The 21,536-nt window shown below is 60.0% G+C and overlaps 1 protein-coding gene across 1 annotated transcript; it reads left to right on the top strand.

Moving 5' to 3' along the window:
• Positions 1-2,620: 2,620 nt before the first annotated feature.
• On the top strand, positions 2,621-21,354 carry COL9A3 (collagen type IX alpha 3 chain). Its single transcript, XM_020889527.2, has 32 exons — positions 2,621-2,711; positions 3,303-3,371; positions 4,553-4,588; positions 5,197-5,268; positions 5,957-6,010; positions 7,130-7,165; positions 7,375-7,398; positions 7,637-7,690; positions 8,002-8,055; positions 8,465-8,506; positions 9,591-9,647; positions 10,026-10,079; positions 10,696-10,749; positions 10,958-11,011; positions 11,418-11,471; positions 11,845-11,898; positions 12,514-12,567; positions 13,144-13,197; positions 13,289-13,342; positions 13,488-13,532; positions 13,657-13,710; positions 13,789-13,842; positions 14,305-14,358; positions 14,469-14,540; positions 14,859-14,894; positions 15,370-15,414; positions 16,683-16,715; positions 16,881-17,027; positions 17,189-17,243; positions 17,671-17,853; positions 19,871-19,948; positions 20,756-21,354. The coding sequence occupies exons 1-32, from the start codon at positions 2,640-2,642 to the stop codon at positions 20,944-20,946; spliced, it is 2,049 nt and encodes a 682-aa protein (XP_020745186.2). The 5' UTR covers positions 2,621-2,639; the 3' UTR covers positions 20,947-21,354.
• Positions 21,355-21,536: the final 182 nt, after the last annotated feature.

Here is a 21,536-nt window from a genome sequence, read left to right as displayed (position 1 = left end):
AATGCACCCTGATCGCACGGCCACCCAGAGCCTCTGGGGCTGGGCATTGGGTCCCTAGGCTGACTTTTGTCACCGATTCAAGGGTGTGGAGCAGTGTCGGGTGTGCCCTGACTAGGGTTCTGTGATGCACCTCGGAGCACAAGCTCTGTGGTGGTTCCCTGGCTCTGTCCCCTCTGCCCCGGCCCTATCAGCCATAGTTGCCTCTCAGCCCATAGGTCCTCCACACAGGGACCCTGGGCCCTCCAACCTGGCATGGGAACAGATTGCCTCCCTCCTTCAGCAGCCCCCAACCCACAGGGCATGCTCCCCTCAGCCTGACTTTGTCCCCCTGGCCAGGGCTGACCTCTCCCCTCCCGACGGGTGGAAGTGATGGAGCTCACACCTGAGGGTGGGGGCAGGGGGAGGGAGCCTAGTTCATTCTGTGGGTTGGAAGCTGGGACCTGCTTCCCACTAACATGCTCCCCCGACAGCTCCTGTCCTGTGTGTGGGGGCGGGGGAGATGGACAAACTTAAAGTCACTTGTTGGGGCTAGTGTGGGCCATACAGTGACCGCAGGGGTCAGGGTCCTTATCCAGACCATTATCAGACTCAGGCTCAGATGGAAAAGCTTGAAGTCTAGAGGGAGAAGACCCCTTTAGAGCAACCCTGGGGGAGGGGAGTATCTGTGCCCAGCAGCGGGACCTGGGGATAGGCTGGCAGGCCGCTCAGACCCACCTGAGCTGCAAGCTTCAGGGAGAGTAATGGCCCAAGACAGGTGGGCAGTGACCCCGGACACTGGCTGGTAGATGTGAAGCCGGCCCCCTGGCCTCTCCCCAGGCCACTGTGGCTATTGGGGCTTCAAGACAGGGGCTGCTCTCCAAGGGAGAGTGTTTCCTGGCAGCAGGTGGGAGAGTCTACATAGGGCTAGGATGGGGGAATGGGATTCCAGGCACCCTTCTGGTCCAGCAGGAGCCCTCTGGCGCCCCTGCCTTGTCAGGCATGGAAGTACAGGAGGAAGGGGGGTTGGGCGAGAGGCCGTTTCAGTGGGGATGGGATGGAGTGGCTTGCCCCGCCCCCAGTCCCACAGCCCCACCCTCAGTCTTGTGAGGATGTCCTAGGATGACTCCTGAAAGTGAAGTCACTCAGTCGTGTCCAACTCTCTGCGACCTCATGGACTGTAACATACCAGGCTCCTCTGTCCATAGGATTTTCCAGGCAAGAATACTGGAGTAGGTTGCCATTTCCTTCTCCAGGAGATTTTCTCAACCCAGGGATTGAACTTGGGTCTCCCACATTGCATGCAGATGCTTTATCGTCTGAGCCACTCTAGAAGGCAGGAATTTTGTAGATTCTCTTGTCCATGATATAATTGTCCCTGCCTTTAGAGGCAAAGAGAGAAGGGGGAGGCAGAGGATGAGATGGTTAGATAGCATCAACTCAATGGACACGAATTTGAGCAAACTCCAGGAGTTAGTGGAGGACAGAGGAGCCTGGTTGGCTACAGTCCACGGGGTCACAAAGGGTCGCACATAACTTAGCGACCGAACAAAGATTGGAGGGTGTGGCCAAGCCTGATGAGCGGCTCACAGCTGAACCCAATGAGGAAGGGAAGGGAGGCGTCTGCCTCCACGCGCCTCCTCCATGGACTCAGAAGCTCTGACTTGCCTCCTGCAGAAATTCTGAAGCCTCATTTCTTAGGGAATTCTAAAGACTCTGATGCCAGGTGGGGGGAAGCTGGGGGTTCTTAGCAATCTTGGCTCTGTAGGTGACCTGGATGTTTGAGTGTCCCCCTGGGGGACATTGAGTGCCCCTGGCCTCAGGTGCTGCCCCTCACCCTTCTGTCCCCATGTGTTTCCAGGTGACGCACAGCTCGCCCAGCTTGTGAGAAAGGAGCAGCCAGCCCCTGTCCACTGTGTTTCTCTCGAGCCCGGGGTCACGGGGGCACTTCCTTTGTCTGTGGGGCCCCCACTTTCCTCTTGGGGTGGCAGTGCTGGGTGACAGTCCGGCCTTTGCCAGTGCTGGTTCAGGTGCATGGACCACTCAGTACAGTTAAAGTTTGGGGTGAGGGCCCCGGTGAGGGGGGGTTCCAGCCTGGCAGGCATGGCCCTGGACTTCTGCTCACGGCAGGGACCGGGGTCCTTGGTGGGCCCTGTCTGGTCCCTGGCACAGATGTGTTCACTCTCTCTGAAGGACTTCCTAGGCCTTGGGCAGCGGGGTCCCTCTCAGGAGGGGGAATTCTCCCTCAGGAGAATGTGACTTGGTCAGCCCCTTGATAGGACCACGACTGCCCCTTCTTCAAAGGAGCCTTCAGCGTGGGGCTCTCCCTCTACACCCTGGTCCAGGACCAAGTGAGAAAAGAGGCTCTTTCTCTTTTGCTGAAAGGTGTGTGTGTGTAACTCACCAGTCCCAGGATAATTTTAACTCAGAGACTGGCCCCAAAAATGCCACTGGGTTTCTTTTTTCCCTGGCTGGCTCGGCAGGGAGTGGGGCAATGCAGAAGCCCCCGCCCACCCAGGTGGGCTGGCTGAATGGGGGGCTTGTGCAAGGGCCGGCGGGGCGGGAACTGGCGTCTGGCCGGCCCACCACCAGCCCCGCCCGCCGAGCCCAGCTCGAGGCCCCTGCCTCCGCCCGCCAGCTCCTCTCAGAGTGCGAGTGCAGCCATGGCCGGAGCCCCCACCCTGGCCCTGCTGCTGCTGGGGCAGCTGCTGGCCGCCACCGTGACCGAGGCACAGGTGAGCGTGGGACCCGGGGCGCGTAGGGCTTGCCTTTGAATGCAGCTAAGGTAGGGGTCCGTGGCTCTGCGGTCACCTGTTGAGCAGCGCAGCCAGGGAATAAGCTCCCCACTTGCCCCTGTAGCCAGTCTCCCTGAGTCAGTGAGGGAGCCAGGAATTCCAGGGTACTTGGGGATGGCGGGCACAGTCTTGTCACTGAAAACTTTCTGTACCACCTGGGCACAGGCTCGCCATTGCCCAGCTGAGCCCCCAAGGAAACCCTGGGGATGAGTTCAGGGACTGCCCTGTCCTCACCCAGCGGGGGTGGTGCCAGAGCTGCGTCTCCACCAGAAGCACACAATGTGGCCTTTGTTCCTCCTGGGCCTTGGACGTGGCCCCTCTTGGCCCAGTGAGGTGGCAGGGGATGCTGCGACAGCCTGGGGGTCTGAAGGGGAGTGGGGAGGTGGGTGGTGTAGGCCCCTACACAGGCCCGAGCTCTTCTCTGGACTGAGAGGAGTGGGTGCTCTGTCAGGCTAACCCCAGGGCCAACTAGGGGAACCCGCAGTGGGAGAGCATGGGGAGCTGCCAACTGATGATGTTTCTCCATTTCAGAAAGTGGGACCTCGAGGCCCGCCCGGTCCCCAAGGGCCACCTGGGAAGCCAGGCAAGGATGGCATTGATGTGAGTTTGGAAGGATGATAGGGAAGCTTCTGTGGGGTTCTCATTCTGGCCCCAAACTCCCTGAGCCCCAGGCCTGATGGAGAGAAAATGAAGTCCACCTCCCAGAGCTGGGGTGATGTTGGGGGTGATGAGCACCCCTGTGAGATGTGAAATGGGACAAATGATTCTTGCTCCTTCTGAGAGTGGACCCCTCAGGGGTTGTCTCCCAAGAACAGGTGGGGGTGGCTGTGAAGTACTCTTTGGGTTGGAAGTGTGGGCCCTGAGGCATGTGTCTCTGGGTCCCTGGAGGGCCCACACTCCTCTTCTCTGGAGGTAAAGGCCCAGGCATAGGGCCTGTCCCCCTAGCAGGGTCTCCGTGGCTACTAGAGGTTGGAGCCAGCCTTGAAGGGGCTGGGGGGCTGTCATTTTCAAGGTGCCCCAGCCTAAGTGTGGCCCTGGCCATGTGGAAGCAGATGAGACCCCACAGCCTGCCCCCAGATCCAGGTGGGGTGAGAGCCCTGGACCCAAAGAGATCCAGCCAGGCCATGAAAGTTAGGGCCCTCCAGGCCTCTCCTCACCAGTGCTTTTCCCCGGTGGAGTCACTCTTGACCAGTCCTCAGCTCCTTGAGTCCCAGGGGCCTGCCCGGCTCTTAATGGCCTGAGTCTCCCTCCTCCCACCCTCTCCAAAGGGCCACTGCAGAGTGCAGCCATGTTGGGCCCTGGACACAGGCAGCCTCCCCTCCTGGTGGGGCTGGGCCCCTTGCACCCCAAGGCTCCACAGCCAATAGGAGCCAAGCCCCATTGTTCCCTCTAGGGACGTTTCCATGTAATACCTGGCCTGGAAGCTTTGGGTGGTCATCAGAGGGGAGGGGTGCTGGGGTGCCTTCCTCTGTAAGTGGGGGCTGCCACCTCTGACTAGGTTTCAGGCAGGTGGAGGGGTGGGCTTCATGATACCTCCCATCATTTCTGGGGTGTTCTTGTGCCCTCAAAGTGGGCTCAAAAGCCCCAATCTGTCCAGCTAACCCTGCTCCCCACCACCTGCCCTCTCCCCACCACCCACTGCTGTGCCTGCCCCTGGAAGGGAGAGGCCCACTGGTGTGGACGACAGGATGAGGGGCTCCATCTTGTCTTCTGGAGCCTCCTCTGGCCCAGCTCTGCTCCCTGGGGATGCTTGGTCACATGGGCATGTCCTCTCTCTGCAGGGAGAAGTTGGTCCTCCTGGTCTGCCTGGGCCCGCGGTGAGTGTCCTGGCTGCGGTGTGAGCTGTGTGTGTGGGTGTGGTTGGGGGGAATGGCCTCCTTCTATTCTGGAGGGGAGGGATGGGCCTATAACAGAGGGGTCATTGACATCCTTTCCCATCAAGCTGGGCCCTGGGTCACCAAAGGGGAGGCCTGGGAGAAGGGGCAGAGCAGAAAGGGGTGGGAGGGAAGTAGGTGGGACTTGATGCCTCTCAGGGCAGGGTCTGGCTTTTGAAGCTTGTTCAGGCCAGGGGAGGGGTCGACACAACCCTGCACATCCAGCTCATCAGAGGTCCCACAAGTGACCCTCCTGGAGCTGTTCAGGCCAGGAATTAAGGGCTCAAGGCGCACAGAGGGTACCCTGGCCCTTCACTGGGAAGGTTGAAGCATCCAGGTGAGTGTCATACAAATGTGGCCAAAGAAGGGTAGGGGGCTGCTGGAGGAGGAGCCAGCAAAGGTGGGCAGCTGGGCCAGGGTCTGCGGGTAGCGTGGAGGTGGGGCTCTGGTGGAGAGGCCCTCCTCGGGCCCCACTGGAGGACGTCTGTCTTCTTGGTGAAGGCCACTCTCTGGCTCAGCTTCTGTCACGCCTCTGTCCTTTCCCCCCACAGGGACCGAAAGGGGCCCCAGGGAAGCCGGGGAAACCGGGAGAGGCTGGGCTGCCTGGACTGCCTGGAGTGGATGTGAGTGTGCCCACTCCTCCCCTCCCTTTCCCCTCCCCTCCTCTCCTCTTGCGAGCCCCCACCCCCTCCCGCCAGGAGGGGCTCCATCCCAGCACCCAGGAGTCAGGTTTAATTACTGCTCTCCAGCTGGGCCAGCTCAAACAGGAGAGCCTGGCCCAAGAGGATCTCCCGAGGTCCCACAGCGGGGTCCCTTGGCCTCCGTCCCAGACCCGTCAGTGTCTGGCCCTGTCCGCCAGACGACAGCGCCAGCACACAGGAGGGGCGAAAGTCCCGCCAGCTCTCGCTTCTCTGGGAACAAAGGCCCATTATCCAGACCCCTCCGAGCCCCTGGTGGCTGCATCAGGGGTCCTCAGGAGATTAAGGCGGGGCCCCAGGACGGGGGGTGGGGGGGAGTGGGGGGGTGTTTGTGAGCACTGGAGGGGGTCCAAGCGGGGAACTCTCCTGTTCTCAGGGCTTGTCCACTCCAGCAGGGGCTTCAGCTACTGGCTTCCCACCGGCTGCCCCCACCCCCCAGCACAGCACACCAGGTGGATGGTGGGTGGGGCCATTGGGGGGAGGTACCAGTCCAGTCTTTGTGACCTCTCTGGACTGGCTTTAGTCAGAGAAGGGCCCATGGCTGGCTCTTCCCCCTAGTGGGGCACATCCTTCCTGTGCAAACCCTCCAGCCCTCCTTCCGTCTGCTCCCCAGGGTCTGAACGGGCAGGATGGACCTCCTGGACCCAAGGGCGCTCCCGGAGAACGGGTAAGGCAGGCACTGCATCCAGTGGCTTCAGCTTGGGGTTGAGGTCCTGGCCAGGGGCAGTCTGGCTGAGCACCGCCTGTCCACAGGGTGGGTGTTCTGAGGGCAGCTGCCATGACTGGACTGACTGGGCCCCGCCCCTGATGTGGGGTGCGGGGGCGGGAGGGCAGGTGGAACCAGGGTGGCACGTTCCCTGTCCCCACCCCATCTGGGCAGAGCTGCCGCAGCCCTCAAACTGTGTTGAGAGGCTGGCATGGTGGGGGGCATGGCTGGCCCTCCTCCTCCCGTGGTGAACCACTGCCTCTTTCTCTGTGCCCACCTGAGGGGCCATGGTCACCCAGCCTTTCCCCTGAGTCTGACCAGTGTCCACCAAAGCCTCTTTCTGGTTGACTAACTTCTCTCGTGCAAAGCTGAACCCAACACTCCCTCTCCTTCCCTGCTTTAAGAAATGACTGTTTCCTAGCCCTGGAGTACAGAGGACAGGGGGCTGGGTGTGGGGGCACCCAGGGCACAGCACTGCCTTTGGGAACTGGGCTATGGAGCTTTCTGAGCAGAAACAAGGAAGAGAGTGGCTGCCTGCAGGAGGGCAGGTGCTTTGGTGATGCCAAGGAGGGTGTGGGAGATGGAGGAGGGTGGGAGAAAGTGGGTTAGCTCCAGGCTTTTCTGCTGGGAGCCTGGGACACAGGAGGGGAGGGACCTCCAAGTACAAGGACCTCAAAGTTGGGATGCAGGCAGGAGGAGGGCCAGGAGAGTGCTGACAGGCAGGTGGCTGCTGGAGCTTTGGGACTCTCTACTGTGGGCCAAGGTCGGAGGGCTTCCTGGAGGAACTGGCCATGGAACTCTTCTGTGTGGCATGGGTCACACCTGGTGGTCCATCCTGCCTGCAGCAGCACTCCCAGGAAGGTGGGACTGGTTCTGGTTTTTCCTCTGCAGGATTGTTGATAAAGGGCTGGACCCAGACCCCTGGGACACCAGAGGTGCCCCCCACTCACTCCCTGTTGTCAGTCTGTGAAACAGGAACCCCTCCTCAGGGGAGATGAACTTGGGAGGGGGGGGAACAGGTTGGCACACGCAGGCATGGTGCCTCTGCCAGCCCCTCTGACACCCCATTTCCTCCTGCAGGGAAGTCTGGGACCCCCAGGGCCACCTGGGCTGGGGGTGAGTACTGGCGTCTCCTCCTGGTGGGAGCTTGAGGGCCCCAAAACTCCCCAAGTGCGGCCCCTCTGCAGCTTCTCCTGAGATCCTGGGTGCCATCCTGGCTGTATCCTCATCCCCAATGACCACCTACCAGCTCAGGGCGATGGGGTGGGTGGTGGGCAACCCCTTCCCATTCCCAGCAAGCCCTGACCCCATTCTTGGCATTGCAGGGCAAAGGCCTCCCTGGACCCCCTGTGAGTACTTACAACCCTCGTGCCCGCCCCCCCCCAAACATGCCCACCACACTCAGAGCCAACATGGTCACCAGGTCCCAAGCCAGGGTGAGGGTGGGCCTTGGTGGGGTGACAGAGTCCCTGTCCCTAAAGAGAGCTGGCCAGCCCTGTGAGGGGATACAGAACAGAGTCTGAACTGCCCTCGGTCCTCAGAGCTCCTTGGGTGCAGAGCCCCCTCTCTCACTTTTTACCTCCCCAGGGAGAGGCAGGGGTGAGCGGCCTACCAGGTGGAATTGGCCTCCGGGGCCCCCCGGTGAGTGGCTGCCGGGACTCCCCAAAGGCAACTATGGGGGCCTTTCCCTCCCTTTTCCCTCCCTTCTTCACCTGCTCCCTGCACCCCTCCTCTCCCTCCCCTCTTCTTTGGTGGGCCTCAGTGGCTGAAGTCCAAAGACAGAGTGGATCTCAGGATGCAGAAGGTGGGGGAGGGGCGAGCAGGTGGGCGGCACCATAACTGCATGGTCCTGGTGAGGGTGGGGGCGGTGTGCTCTTCTCCGGAGGTGGCTGGTCGCCTCATCCATGGTGGGGGCTTCTCCTGCTCTTTCTAAGTCATAACCCCTCCCACAGGGACCCTCAGGACTCCCAGGCCTCCCTGGCCCCCCGGGACCTCCTGGCCCCCCTGTGAGTACTGGGCAGAGGCTCTCAAGCTCTCGGGCAAGTCTCAGGCATGGGTGACTGCTTGGTGGGTGGGACTCCCTTGTCCCCAGGGTGCCCATCCTCAGGCCCCCAGGCTGCCAGCCCTAGGACCCATGTCTGCAGGGAGAGTCCCGGCCACACCCCAGACAGGGGCTAGGGCCAGGCTGGAGCAGGTGCGTCAGCTGACCCGGGCTACTGGGACTCAGGCCTGGGGCCACCCCATCCCAAGGGCAGATGGTTTTTGTCATTGTCACACACCCTGCAGAGGGGGCCAGCAGTAACTGGCACTGGCCACTGGGGGATGAAGGGCCCGAGTGCCACGGTGGTCTCGAGTGGTGGGTTGTAGGGAGGGAGGGTGGAGGGCTGTGTCAAAGATGGCATCTCTGTGTTCCAGGGTCACCCAGGGGTCCTTCCCGAAGGTGCTACTGATCTTCAGGTGGGCACATGCAGCCTTTTCAAAGCCTTTTGTGGGGGTGCCTCTCTTTGTGGGAGGGGGTGCCCATCTGGAGAGCACAGGAAGGCAGGGATGGGGGCTCCCTAGGAACAGGCTCAGTGCAGGCAGCACCAGTTCTGGGTGTAGCATCTCCCCTGCGCTGCCCTCTCCCCACCCCACAGTCTAGCCTTGCACCATCGATCTCCTTGGCATGCATGGTAGCGCAAATGGAAGTTAATTTAAGCAAAATCACATGTTGACCAATTCCACTCCTCCTTGGCACAGCCAGGCTTTGCATGTGAAGGCCAGGGCAAGCTTGACCACCTTGGCAGGGTAGACAGAAATTTTCAGGCTAGTCTAGTATTTGAACTTTGCCTCTCATGTAAGAACAGCAACTCTGGAGGCCCAGGGTTCGTGGGCCAACACACCCAGCTTCGCGGAAGGATCGGTTGTAAGTTATTAAACAGAGGGCCTGGCCTGACCCGGCTAGCCCACTTGTGCCCCTGCCAGCCCCTCTTGCCCCCACCTGTGTCCTGAGGGCTTGATGTTGGTGTCCCTGTGGAGGCTTCAGGGGTCTTCTGGAAAGAGGAGAATGGCTGGGCCCCTGATGCTGGGGGAGCAACTGGGGGGTGACATCACTGACTCTACCAGATGAGCTGTGGAATGATCCGGAAGCCCCCACACCAGCCCTGGGCTCGCCGAGACCCTGGGGATGCCCGAGGGTCACGCAAGCCTCCCTCTGGCACCTCCGTGCACCATGGGCACCCCGAGCAGGGCTGGCTGCCGAGCTGTGTGATGAAGGCCCCTTTGTGAAGCCGGCAGCCACCATGCTGAATAGCTACTTTGAACCTGTGCTGGGCGGAGACATCGGAGCCGGGTGTGTGGAGGCGGCCTCGAGGGGCTGGTGGCTGCGGCCTGGCTCTACAATGCCTCACTGCACCCCGCGGTGGCCCTGAATGAGGCCCTGTCTCGGCCCCCGTGTGGCCCAAGGTCCCCTTCACCCGTGCCAAATGGCCCATCTCAGGGCCTCCATGTTCTGACCTAAGTGCCTGCTCCTATTCTGTCTGACCACTCTGTTTCCCCACAGTGCCCAGCCATTTGCCCGCCAGGCCCCCCAGGGCCCCCAGGAATGCCAGGGTTCAAGGTGAGCAGCCACTGAGGTTTGACACAGACCCCAACCCACCTCTACACTCCCTAGGAGGTGGCCGGGCCCCCACATGGGCCGAGGTCAGGAGGTGGGGTCACAGTGCTGTTACAGGAAGCAAGGGGGACTGGGGTCCCACCCTGCCAGGGGTCCTTGCTGTGTCCCTCTCCCCTCAACACTGGTGACCCGCCGGGATGGGTGGCATCGAGAGACAGCGTGGGGAAAGCTCGTCTCAGACCCCTACCCCCATCCTGGCCTAGCACTGCTCCTCCCACCAGGGCCTTGGTTTCCCCAGCTGGCTGGTGGGCTGGGCAGGCCTAATTGTTTAGGGCTGCTTGGGGGTGGGGCCGTGACTGTCTGCCCACCTCTGTCTTTCAGGGACCCACCGGCTACAAAGGGGAGCCCGGAGAAGTCGGCAAGGATGGCGAAAAGGTAGAGTCTGGCCATGGGGTGGAACCCGGCAGGGGGTGGGGAGGAACAGGTGCTGGGATGGGGTTGCAGTGAGGGGTTGGAGTGAGTGAGGAGGTGCTGGCTGCTTCTCAGGCAGGCAGACGGGGGCACCCTGACTGAGCGGCTTCTGTGAACCCCCCATCCCCCCATTCTGGGCTTGCCTGCCAGCGCCCGGTGGTTTGGGGCAGGGTCTGTGCACAGACCCCCACCACCTGGCCTCACAAAAAGTTTCCCTGAGCCTGGGCAGGCCCGCTGCCCCGCCCCACTCCCTCGTGACCACTGCCCTGGAGGACATGTGTCTGTCCTTACCCGCAGACCAGGGCCCCTCTAGCGTGATGGGAGTGGCCAGACTGCCACGTGAGCGGCTGACCCCCACTGGGAGGAGGTGTCTGGGGAGGGCTGGGTCCTTGCTAGGAGGGAGGACAGCATGCAACCTCTCTGGAAGACGGCCAGCGCCCCCTTGACCTTGGAGGCACAGCTGTGAGGTCAGGGCAACGCCCCCCACTACTAGGGTTTGAGCAGTGGGTAGGGGGGAGAGGGCAAGGAGGAGAGCAAGGGCTGACCCCACCCACCACCACTTTCTGCGCCTCTCTTGCAGGGTGACCCCGGCCCCCCTGGACCCCCTGGTATCCCGGGCACCGTGGGGTTGCAGGTGAGCAGGGAGAGGGGTTGGACGGGTGAGGATGTGGGGTGAACAGCTCAGGGCTGCGAGTGGTCCACCAACCCCCAGGACGGGACTGGGTGGGGGTCCTGAGACCAGGGGCTTCTAGGGGAGACCAGGGTCTCCGTGGCTCCTGGGGGGTGTGCACTCCTAGGGGACTTCTGGCCCGGGCCCTACAGCTCCAGCTCTCTCCCTGCAGGGTCCACGGGGCCTACGAGGACTTCCAGGGCCACTCGGACCCCCTGGGGACCGGGTAAGTCTACAAGCCTCCCCGCCTCCCTGGCCCTTGGGGGCTGTGGGCCAGCCCAAGGTCAAGAGGCATTGGGGGCCACCTCCAGAGGTCAGGTGGGCCCCATGAGTGTGGGTCCTCACCCATAGCCATGGCAGGGCTGTCTCTGGACTCCACTCACTGGATGGTTCCGAAAACCAGAGCCTGTGAAGACTTTTGTGGGTCTAGAGGGATGGGAGGGGCAGATGGCAGGCATCGGGTGAGGAGGCCTTGGCAAATGTGGGGATGGGGAGAGGCCTCAGGCCCCTAGTGGGGTGCTGATGTGGGCATTGCTGGGGAGCTCCTGGGAGGGCCTCTCCAGATGGACCTGGGTGCCTTGGGGATGCCCCCAGGCCTCTGATGAGAGGCTCAGGGTCTTTCTCCTCCACAGGGTCCCATCGGGTTCCGAGGGCCCCCCGGGATCCCAGGAGCCCCTGGGAAAGCGGTATGTGTGTGTCTGAGGGGGGGTGGGGCGGCCCCTGCAGGCCCAGCTCCGTTCCCACCTCTCTTCCTCACCGTCGCCTTCCCCAGACCCACTGGACTGCCCCAGCCCTTCCCGGGGCTTCACTGTCCCATGGGCTCCCCTGGGGGACACATGTGTCACACCTGGGCGCATGCCTGAGAGGAATGACCGGAAACACTGGGCGCGGGGGTGTTTCCCAGAGTCAGCCCAGCCCTCGTGGGAGATCTGCACCCTGCTTCCAGACATGAAGTGAGGTGGAGGTGTGGTCAGGGTCCCTCTGGCCTCTGCGACCCTCAGCAGGGTCACCTGTCCCCACACCTTGTTAACTCTTTCCTGTCCCCCCTTGTCACTGCAGGGCGACAGAGGAGAGAGGGGCCCAGAGGGGTTCCGCGGTCACAAGGGCGACCTTGTAAGTGAGAGAACCTGGGTTCTCTGGGTCCTTCCTGGGCAGAACCTGGTCCATGGGGATGGGAGAGGCACACAGACAGCAAGTCCAGGGGCCTGGGGCAGCTGCCCTCTCCTGGGGGTAGGGGGAGCCCCTGGCCTTGGTCCCCCTGTGGCTCCTTGAAGCTACTGTCACCTAACAAGCTCCTCTTGGGAGTGGTCGGGCAGGAGCCAGAGGACCACTGACCTCCATCAAGAGGCCCTGGGCTGTGAGGCCTGACCTAGTGCCAGGATTGCCCAGCTGAGATGGAGCAACAGAAAACATGACTCTTAGATTAAGTGACACTGAGATAATCAGGCATCTCCCAAAACGAACTGAAGTGACAGTCTCCAAACCCATCTCGTCTTCCAAACCCATCTCGTCTTCCCCCGGCTTGAGAGGCACCCCCAAGACCCTAAGATAGCTCCTACTTAATGGGCCTTTTCCCCTAGGGGTCGGGCCTGGCCCCCACAGCTGTCCCCCAGCCAATCCTGAGTCTAGCGAGTGGTGGGCAAGGCTTCTGCACCCCTCCCAGGACCCAGTGACACATCTGGGAGAGCAGTCCCCAAGGCCTGACTGTGGTCCCTCCGTGTCCCCTAGGGCAGGCCTGGTCCTAAAGGCATCCCCGGCATGTCTGGGCCTGGTGGAGAGCCGGTGAGTGTCTGTGGCTGCCAGTGCATGGTGGGGGGGTGGGGTGGGTGACCTGTGCGGCTCTCCTGGCCCTGTGCCCACGTTCAGCCCGGACCCGCACTTCCTCCTGGCCCCCTGGCTCCTTCCCCACCCCAGCCTGAGAGGACAGGGCAGCATGGCTGGTGGTGGGGAGGCAGAGCTAAAGGAGGGGGGGGAGGGACAGACCCTGGCTGCCTTCCTGCCACCCTCCCAGCATATGACTGTGTTTGTGATCCCCAAATTGGTTGAGCCTGTGGAACTAGGCAGGTCAGATCCTGGCTCCCAGGCCTCAGTCTCCTGGTCTGTAAAGTGGGCACAGCAGACTTTCCCTGGAGTGTTGTGAAGAGTCTTGGTGCATTAGGGGCAGAGTGTGGTCTGGGTGCATCCTCCCTGCCTTCACCTCACGATCGGAGGGCAGCACAGGTCACCACCTGCCTGAATCCAGGAGGGTAGACCCACAGCACGGCAGTGGGGAAGGGCAGGGCCTGGAGGGCGTGGCTGGGAGGGCGTGGCCTGGAGGGGGCCCACGGCTCACTCGGCCTAACACCGTCCTGTCCCCAGGGCATGCCAGGCAAGGATGGCAGGGATGGCGTGCCAGGACTCGATGGCGAAAAGGTTGGTACTGGCTGGGGGTCTGCAGGGAGAAGGAGGGTGTGCAGGGCATTCAGCCTGAAGGACCTCAGCACATGTCCCTCAAACTCCACAGGGAGAAGCTGGTCGCCATGGCGCCCCTGGAGAGAAGGGGCCCAACGGGCTGCCGGTGAGTGCATGCGGCTACTGGGTGGCCATCTACCCCGAGCAGGGGTGCATGTGGGGTCTCTGCATCAAGGCCAGGGAGGCTGTGGGAGCCCCTCACTCTCAGGGTGCTCTGCCTCTGACCTTGTGTGCTGACCTCTGACCTACAGGGTCTCCCCGGACGAACAGGGTCCAAGGGTGAGAAAGGAGAACTGGTACGTGGTTGCTTTCTCCTGGGGAGAGGGGAAGGGGAAGGCGCAGCCGCAGTCTGGGTCCTGGGGGCAGAGGGCCCCCCCACCCCCAGCAGGCAGGCACTCAGGGTTCACCCCTCCCCCACAGGGTAGACCTGGAGAGCTGGGTGAGGCTGGCCCCTCGGGAGAGCCCGGTGTCCCTGTGAGTATCTGCAGCCCTTGCCCCCTACTCATGTGTACATGGAGCCCGCTGACACCCTCTGTCCCTTCCCGAGTGTAGGGAGATGTTGGCATGCCCGGCGAGCGTGGAGAGGCTGGACACAGGGGCTCAGCGGTGAGTTGGGGCAATGAAGTCTCGGGGGGCAATGGGCTTGGGGCCTGTTTCTCTGCGGGCTAGAGTGGCATCTTAGAGGTATGAAAGGGCTGAATCTGTGAAAGTTGGGACATGGTGGTGGCCGGGCCCCAGCTGTCCTGTCCTTCAGACTCTGTGCTAAGGGCACAGAAGCCTGGCACCCGGCACCCGGCACCCGGCCGAGGGAGCAGCCCTGCCTCGGGCCCCTCCACGGACCCAGCAATGATGCCACCAGCCTCAGTGCCCAGGGCAGCAGGAGAATCGGTGCCTGGTGCCAAGTCCGGCTAATGCACAGGGTCCCAGGGCCTAACCTCTGCCACCCCAGCTGCCCCCAGGATGCCCTCCCCCCAGCAACTGGGCCAGATGGCTTGGGGTCCAGTCCTTTGCCTGCCCAGCCCCCAAGGGGAGGTGGAGCTGGACTAATGCTCTCCCTCTGTCTTTCAGGGGGCTCTGGGACCGCAAGGCCCCCCTGGGGCCCCTGGCGTCCGTGGCTTCCAGGTAGGTGAGGTTTGGGGCCAGGGAGCCCAGGTGGGCGGGCCAGTCGGGCTTGGGGAGAGGTCAACACTGGGCTCCTTTGTGGGGCTGACGAGTTGGGCCCTTGTCTGTAGGGCCGGAAGGGCAGCATAGGAGACCCCGGCCTGCCGGGCCCCCAAGGCCTCCGAGGTGTCATCGGCGACCGGGTAAGTGCTGTCCCAGCGGGAATCCCTGCACCCCCATGCCCCTCATCCCACCTCCCACAGTTCATAGCACACACACAGGCAGTGTCAGTGTCCAGTAGTCAGCACTGGGGGGTCCCCATTGTCCCTGATACTAAGGGGCTGGGGGCATCAGGGAGGAGGCTGGGGGCTAGGCTCCCGTCACGCACAGTGGCCAGGATGCCAAGTGTCCGGGAGGGGCCCTTGTGTGCTGAGCTGGTCCTGGCGCCACAGTGGAGGAAGGGCACTGGCCCCCTCCCACGCCCCGCTGTGATCCTCTAACGCTCACCCCTTTCTGACCAGGGCCTAGGAGGAGCTGCCGGCCCCAAGGGTGACCAGGTGAGACATCAGTGGTCAGGTCAGCTGGGGGGCTGCCACTGTCTTCAGGGCTGGGGGCACCTCCTTCTCTCCCTCCCTCATTCCAGCTTTGTCGCTGCCCCCCACTCCTGGCCTCCCAGGCTGACGACTCAGAGCACCCATCCAGACCGGGGTCAGTTGGCTCCTGGGTACAACAGAGGCTGCCTGTGGCCTGGGGGGCTTCTCAGGGACCCTCAGAGTAGGCATGCTCCCCGCTGACTGTCTGGGTCCCAGGAGCAACACCTTCTCTCTGGAGGGCCCAGGGTGGGAGAGGGGCCCACAGCTCTGCTGCTGACTGCCCCCCCCCCCCCCCACGCTCTCGGAGCACCAGGAGGACCTAAAATGGTCCAAAACCACCTGAGGCTCTGCTCGCTGTCTGCCTGGCACCCAGGCCTGGGTCTCGGGCATGGCTCCCACCAAGAATGGGGGTCGGCAGCTCGGCACTATGTCGTTTCAGGGCATCGCGGGTGCTGACGGCCTTCCTGGGGATAAAGGAGAACTGGTGAGTATGATAGGCGGCATCTCGCCACGTTTGTGGTTGGGGGGAGGGTGCAGGGAGGGCAGCATCTGCAGGTCTGTGGGGTGAGGCTGGGGCCGAGTTGAGGCCTGAGGCAGAGGGTGGGTCCTGTGCTGTCCCCTGTGGTGGGCGACCCCAGGCCCGGTGGTGGGGTCTTCTGTCCCTCAACCCCTCTCCACACTCCCTCTGTGACTTTTCAGTATGAATTAGCCAGAGCTGAGACTGAGCTACAGAAAACACTGCTTCCACCGAGCTGATAGAACAAAAGGCTGATAGAACTGACAGACAGTCACACTTCAGAAGGTGACTGATAGGGAACAGTCAGGGTGTCTGGGGACAGGGACCTTTGTCGCCCCACATGGCAAAGGTCTCTGGCTCTGTAACCAAGCCTTTCTTTAAGTCTGGAAACGGCTCAGTCCAGGACCCTCGTCTCCGGCAGAACCTTGTAGCCCAGAGCCAACCTTTCCGGCTAGGGTGCTGGGCACCGTCTGTGGCTGGAGCGGAGCTGGCATCGGGCTCTCACCGGACAGCAGCCAGGTGGAGGAGGGGTCCTGGGCCATCTGGCAGCTGGCTGGTGCCCAGTCCCTGTCCACATCCTGCCAGGCAGATTCCCGGGTTCACAACTGGAGAAGGGGGTGCCTCAGCCACAGAGACCCTCAGCTCCACCTTGTGTGTAACAGTAAAATGAGTGAGAACAAAATAAACATGGGTGAGAAGAAGTACACTGCTGCTAATAACACTGCTGAGGGAAAATGAGGTGGCTTCCCTGATGACTCAGACGGTAAAGCGTCTGGCTGCAATGCAGGAGACCCAGGTTCGATCCCTGGATCAGGAAGATCCCCCAGAGAAGGAAATGGCAACTCATTCCAGTATTCTGGCCTGGAAAATCCCATGGACGGAGGAGCCTGGTAGATTACAGCTCATGGGGTCGCAAAGAATTGGACACGACTGAGGGAAATTTTCACTTCAGGGAAAATAAGTTTAAAAACATCAGTAGCTACAATACAATCTCAGCAATATAAAAATATAAAAAGAATATACAATATTTATGAACATAAAAGAAACATACCTAGAGTAAGAAGGAGTAACCCATGTGGATGCTGTCGTGTAATCAGACAGCAGCTTCACAGGTGACTTGCTTTCTCTTCATCCCCAACTAATAACGGGCAAGGCTGGCTCCTGGGGAACTAGTTCCCACAGCCAACAACACGCGAGTAACTGAAGTGCACAACTTCCCTTCTTCTCTTTTCCAGGGTCCCAGCGGCCCTGTTGGCCCCAAAGGAGAGGTGAGTGCCTGGCAGACACTGGCTCCCCAGCCCCCTTGGGGCCCCAGGCTGGCTCTGGGGCACTGATGGCTGTGTGGGTCAGAAGTGGGGAAGCTGCCAGCTCTGAGGGAGAAGCCCCTGCAGGTGGCTCGGCCATGACCGCTTCCTGCTTCTGTTTCCCTCCAGTCCGGCATTCGCGGGGAGCTGGGCCCTAAGGGCATCCAGGGCCCCAATGGCACCAGCGGCGTAGATGGCGTCCCTGGCCCCCCCGGCCCCATGGGCCTCCAGGGCGTGCGAGGCGTGCCCGGCATCACTGGAAAACCTGGGGTCCCGGTACGTTTCCCCCGGGAGCCAGTGCTCCTGCATGTTGGGCTCTTCCTGGACCCGGATGAAGTCCTTTCCAGACAATCAGCATTCCTGGTGTTAGTGGGGGTGCCCCAAAGAGATGCCAGTGGGCCCCCCCATATGATGATGGATTTGGGGGTGAATTTCAGGGGAAAGAAGCCAGCGAGCAACACATCAGGGAGCTGTGTGGGGGGCTGGTCAGCGGTGAGTGTCCTCCATCCTGCCCCACCCTGCCTGGTCCACGGTGCCTGCAGCCTCACCCACCCCCAGATCAGGTCCCATCCTCACCCCCAGCCTCACCCTCACTCCATCCCCACCCCACCCCCCCACCCTCACCCCAAGCCTCACCCCCACCCCAACCTCATCCCCTCCCTCCATCACCTTCCAGCTAAGCCCACTGTGGTGTCCCTGGGGTCTGCACTGGGTGGGTGCCTTTCCCTCAGCGTTCCTCAGGGCTGTGATTTGCTCTTCAGCATTTCTCACGGACAGCATACTGACACCATTTCTCACAGACCTAAAGCAGTTACAGCCCTTTGCAGTCAATGAACAAGCTTTCTTTGAAGGGCAGTATGTTCACACTTTACGTAACACACTTCTGATGAATACACGTCTGATCTTTGTTTTCCAAAAGAGCAAATCGCGCAGCTGGCCGCACACCTGAGGAAGCCCCTAGCACCAGGCTCCATCGGGCGACCAGGTCCTGCTGGCCCCCCGGGCCCCCCAGGCCCCCCAGGTTCCATTGGTCACCCTGGGGCTCGAGGGCCCCCTGGATACCGAGGTCCCACAGGAGAGCTTGGTGACCCTGGACCCAGAGGTGAGTGCAGCCCACCCCACCACGCAGCCACACACTAGAGCCCCCTACCAGTGTCTCCACGCAGTCTCCACACAGAGATGCTCCCTTATGGGGACAGCGTGGGGAAGAGGCCCAGAGGGGAAACTGACTGAGGCCTCAGGGGCCCCACCCTTCCCCTCCGCTCTCCTCCCATCCCCTCCCCACGGGCTCCTCTAGAAAAGCCCCAGAGGTTAATCGATTGCTAGAGATGCCTGAGGTACAGCCCTTCATGCTCTGGGACCCAGCTCCTTATTAAATCCAAGGGTATGACAACATTTTCCAAAATGTGATGTTCTTCTCAAGTTTCATTAGAACAAAATTTGGGGGAGGACTGAGAAGAATGTGAGGAATGAACCAACAGGAGCCCCATTTATACGTAAGAACAGTTCCTGTAATGAAAACTGGCATGTGTGAACATTTCTGTGGCATAAGGCAAAAGTTATGAAATTGAGAAATGCATCTTAAGAACTAGGAGAGGTAATTTAGAAACGAGGCGGAAACCTTGACCCCCTGCCATGGTGCCGTCGAGGGAAGCTCAGTGCCCACACAGTAACATGGCTGTAGGAACTGCTGGCCGTTAACCTCTTCTAAAAAAGGCCTTGAACACTTGGTTCATTATACATCGTCTGCCACCACAGTCTGACTGTCTCAGGTCAGTCAGCCTCCCAGCCCAAATTTAGGATTTAGAGCTCCTCATTGCTGCTAGTTCGTTCCAAACTTATTTAAAAAATAATTTTCTATTTCTGAGAAACAGCTTAAGAAAAACGAAACTTACTTCTGTGAGTTCCTTTGTTCATCTGTGACATTACGTTTAAATACTTCAGTAGATGAAACTGCTTCTGTAATTAGTGGTATCGTTTCGTTACTGTAAAAACATTAGGAATATTTTCAGCACTAGAGGGCAAACACCGTCAGATGCCCTTCTCTTCCCTGGCCAGCTGAAGTTCACTACTGTCAGACAGCTTCCTGTCGTCTTGGAGACGTCACTGTCTGCAGCGGGGGATGGTTCCCCCCAAAGACAGACCAACAAGGTTTTATCCAAATAGGGATCTGAATGCCTTTAAGACTGTTGAAAATAAAATTCAAAAACAGCATTCATCACCTTTATAGGTTCTCACAAAAACAGCGTGACAGGACTCAGTGGAGGCAGTCATTCGGCTACAGGGTCATTGTGCTCCCTGGGGTGCCTGCCTCGGGCTGGGGACGCCTGAGGGTTACTGTTTGAGTTAAAAGAGAACATATTCTGTAGGTCCTCAGACAGATGCCACTGTCACTGCTGGGCGTCCATCTCCCCAGGACAAAACGGGTCAGGGAGCTGTAGAGGCCGGGGAAAGCCCAGGACCCATAGGAGGCCCTGACTGCCCAGCCCTGGGGCTCCCAGTCCTTTGCAGAAGGTGTGCTACCTTCTGTAATGGGAAAAATGACAAACACCAATTGAAAGGAAACTGGTGTCACTGATTTAGCATCAGGCAGGACAGATGCCCCCAGCCCAGCTGTCTGCCTCAAGCAGCATCACTATGTGGACAAGAGGCTCAGTTTTCCTGGAACATCCCCAGGTCTTGCAGCCAGCATCACACAGGCACAGGCAGCCAGCGGGCGCTCGCAGCAGGCCTTAGCGCACCTTCCAGACACCAGGGCCACGGAGACCAAAAGCAGCCAGGAGTGAGGAAGCAGAGAACACAGTTCAGGGGGTGTTTGCAAACACCTTAAATAACTGTCAAAACTCATGTTGAACATAGGAGTACAGGGTAAATGCTCAGATTGAACAAGCCACAAGTCCAAGAGTGATGCTTGGATACTGGGGAGTCACACAAGTGGGTGACATTGAGCCCAACACTTTGCTGCGTGTCCTTTTCTAAATGTATTTTGTTTCAGTAAAAAGCTTAGAAAGTGGGCACCCTGCTTGTAAGAAGGCAGATAACCACTCACCACAGCCAGTCTGTCTTTGAACTTGAATCAGGGCTTCTAAGCATATGATTATGTCACTTACTCTTGACAGGAAACCAGGGTGACAGAGGAGACAAAGGCTCGGCTGGCGAGGGCCTGGATGGGCCTGACGGAGACCAAGGGCTGCAAGGTACGAGACCACTGTCACTAACGTCACACGGGCACATCTGGGGGACGGGCACACTTTGTCGCCTTCTAATGGAACAACTTCTTTCTCTTGGCAAAGCATTCTTAGAGGCAGGGTCAGGAGCTCTTTCAGCAACCACTTTTATATGGAAAAGCTGAATCAATGAATTGATCACCCTGTGTTGAAGTAGATTCAGTTAGATTCTATTCAACTAAAGCCATCAGGTATTTCAGTTCAGTTCAGTTCTAACAGAATTTTCTCTTAATTCTTAACCCACGTGAACCCTGGGTGTTGGCATTTTTCATGTCAAATATAAATGCTCTGCCAAGAGGGAGGAGGACAGCCCCAGCCATGTTCCCTTCTACACCTTCTGGTGGGGGGGGGTACATGCTGGGGCTACTCAACACACACCCGTCAGCACCCCCGGCTCCTGCTTTCTCCTCTGCTGACCTCCTCTGCTCCCACCTGAAGTCCACCTCCTCAGGTGCCCCCACACAGTCCACCCCCGTGGCTACCACCCTCATCAACAGCACCCCCATCCCTCACCCAAGACCCATTCCTCACTCGGCGCCGACTGACTCAGGTCCACGCTGCCCGGCTTAGGACAGAACCCCGACTCCTGCACCCTGGGCCCATCCTCCCCCCGCGAGGCCTCTGCCCTCGCTGCCGTCCAGCCTGAGCGCACCTCCCCTGGGCCACTCCTAGAATTAAGAAATGAGCTAGAGAAACACAAGAGTTGGGTTGACTTAATGGACACTCCACTGATGTCCCCTTTCTGTGTCTCCACTCACCTTCCTGGTGGCTCTCAAGGACCGCAAGGTGTGCCCGGCGTCAGCAAAGACGGCCGAGATGGGGCTCATGGCGAGCCTGGGCTCCCTGGCGATCCTGGCCTTCCTGGTGCCGTCGGCGCTCAGGGGCCTCCTGGCATCTGTGATACCTCCGCCTGCCAAGGAGCCGTGATAGCAGCTGTTGGGGAGAAGTCAGGTCCCCGGAGCTCCTAAAACACAACTTCAGGAAAAGTGAGAAAGTGGTGCTGACTGAACAGCAGGCTCTGGAAGGATCGCAGGGACCAGTGGCATCCTGGTATCAATGGGGAATGCCGCCCAGCAAGCCATCCAGCAAGGCCACCCCTCCTCGTCCTCAGCAGCGACGACTGGACACTTGGTCCCCGAGAGCATGCTTCAGTAAGCTGCTGTCAGAAGTGTTCCGTCTCCATGTGAATTTACAACGGTCCCTTCGGCTGTAACATCATACCTCAGATACAGGCCAACATTTCAGAGGGATTGAGGGTATACACACAGAAGGTTCCGTACAACTCCACGAGAGAAAGAACAGTCAGCAACTTGTTTACATGGCATTTGTGTAAAGACTAAGATATCACTTCAATAAAATGACACATGAAATCTTCAGATTAATGACTGGCCACAGTATTACCAAAAAAAAAAAAATAAAGAATTTAATGTACGGTATCCCTTCCATACAAAGGTCTTGTCTGATTTACCTGCTTCTTTTGTGCACAAACTTTTAACTATCTCCATTGACAGTATTTATTGAAAGTGACTGTATTGCACTAAAGCCTATTTGGATTATC

This window comes from Odocoileus virginianus, chromosome 9 (genome assembly GCF_023699985.2).
Source record: "Odocoileus virginianus isolate 20LAN1187 ecotype Illinois chromosome 9, Ovbor_1.2, whole genome shotgun sequence".
Lineage (NCBI taxonomy): Eukaryota > Metazoa > Chordata > Mammalia > Artiodactyla > Cervidae > Odocoileus > Odocoileus virginianus.
This window is presented reverse-complemented; position numbering and strand designations above follow the sequence as displayed.

Excerpts from the sequence above, each read along its gene's own strand:
- COL9A3 (XM_020889527.2), top strand. The coding sequence starts at position 2,640 with ATGGCCGGAGCCCCCACCCTGGCCCTGCTGCTGCTGGGGCAGCTGCTG. Across the intron at positions 10,080-10,695 it reads TCGGCAAGGATGGCGAAAAG|GGTGACCCCGGCCCCCCTGG; the intron begins GTAGAGTCTGGC and ends CCTCTCTTGCAG. Across the intron at positions 19,949-20,755 it reads CGGAGACCAAGGGCTGCAAG|GACCGCAAGGTGTGCCCGGC; the intron begins GTACGAGACCAC and ends GTGGCTCTCAAG.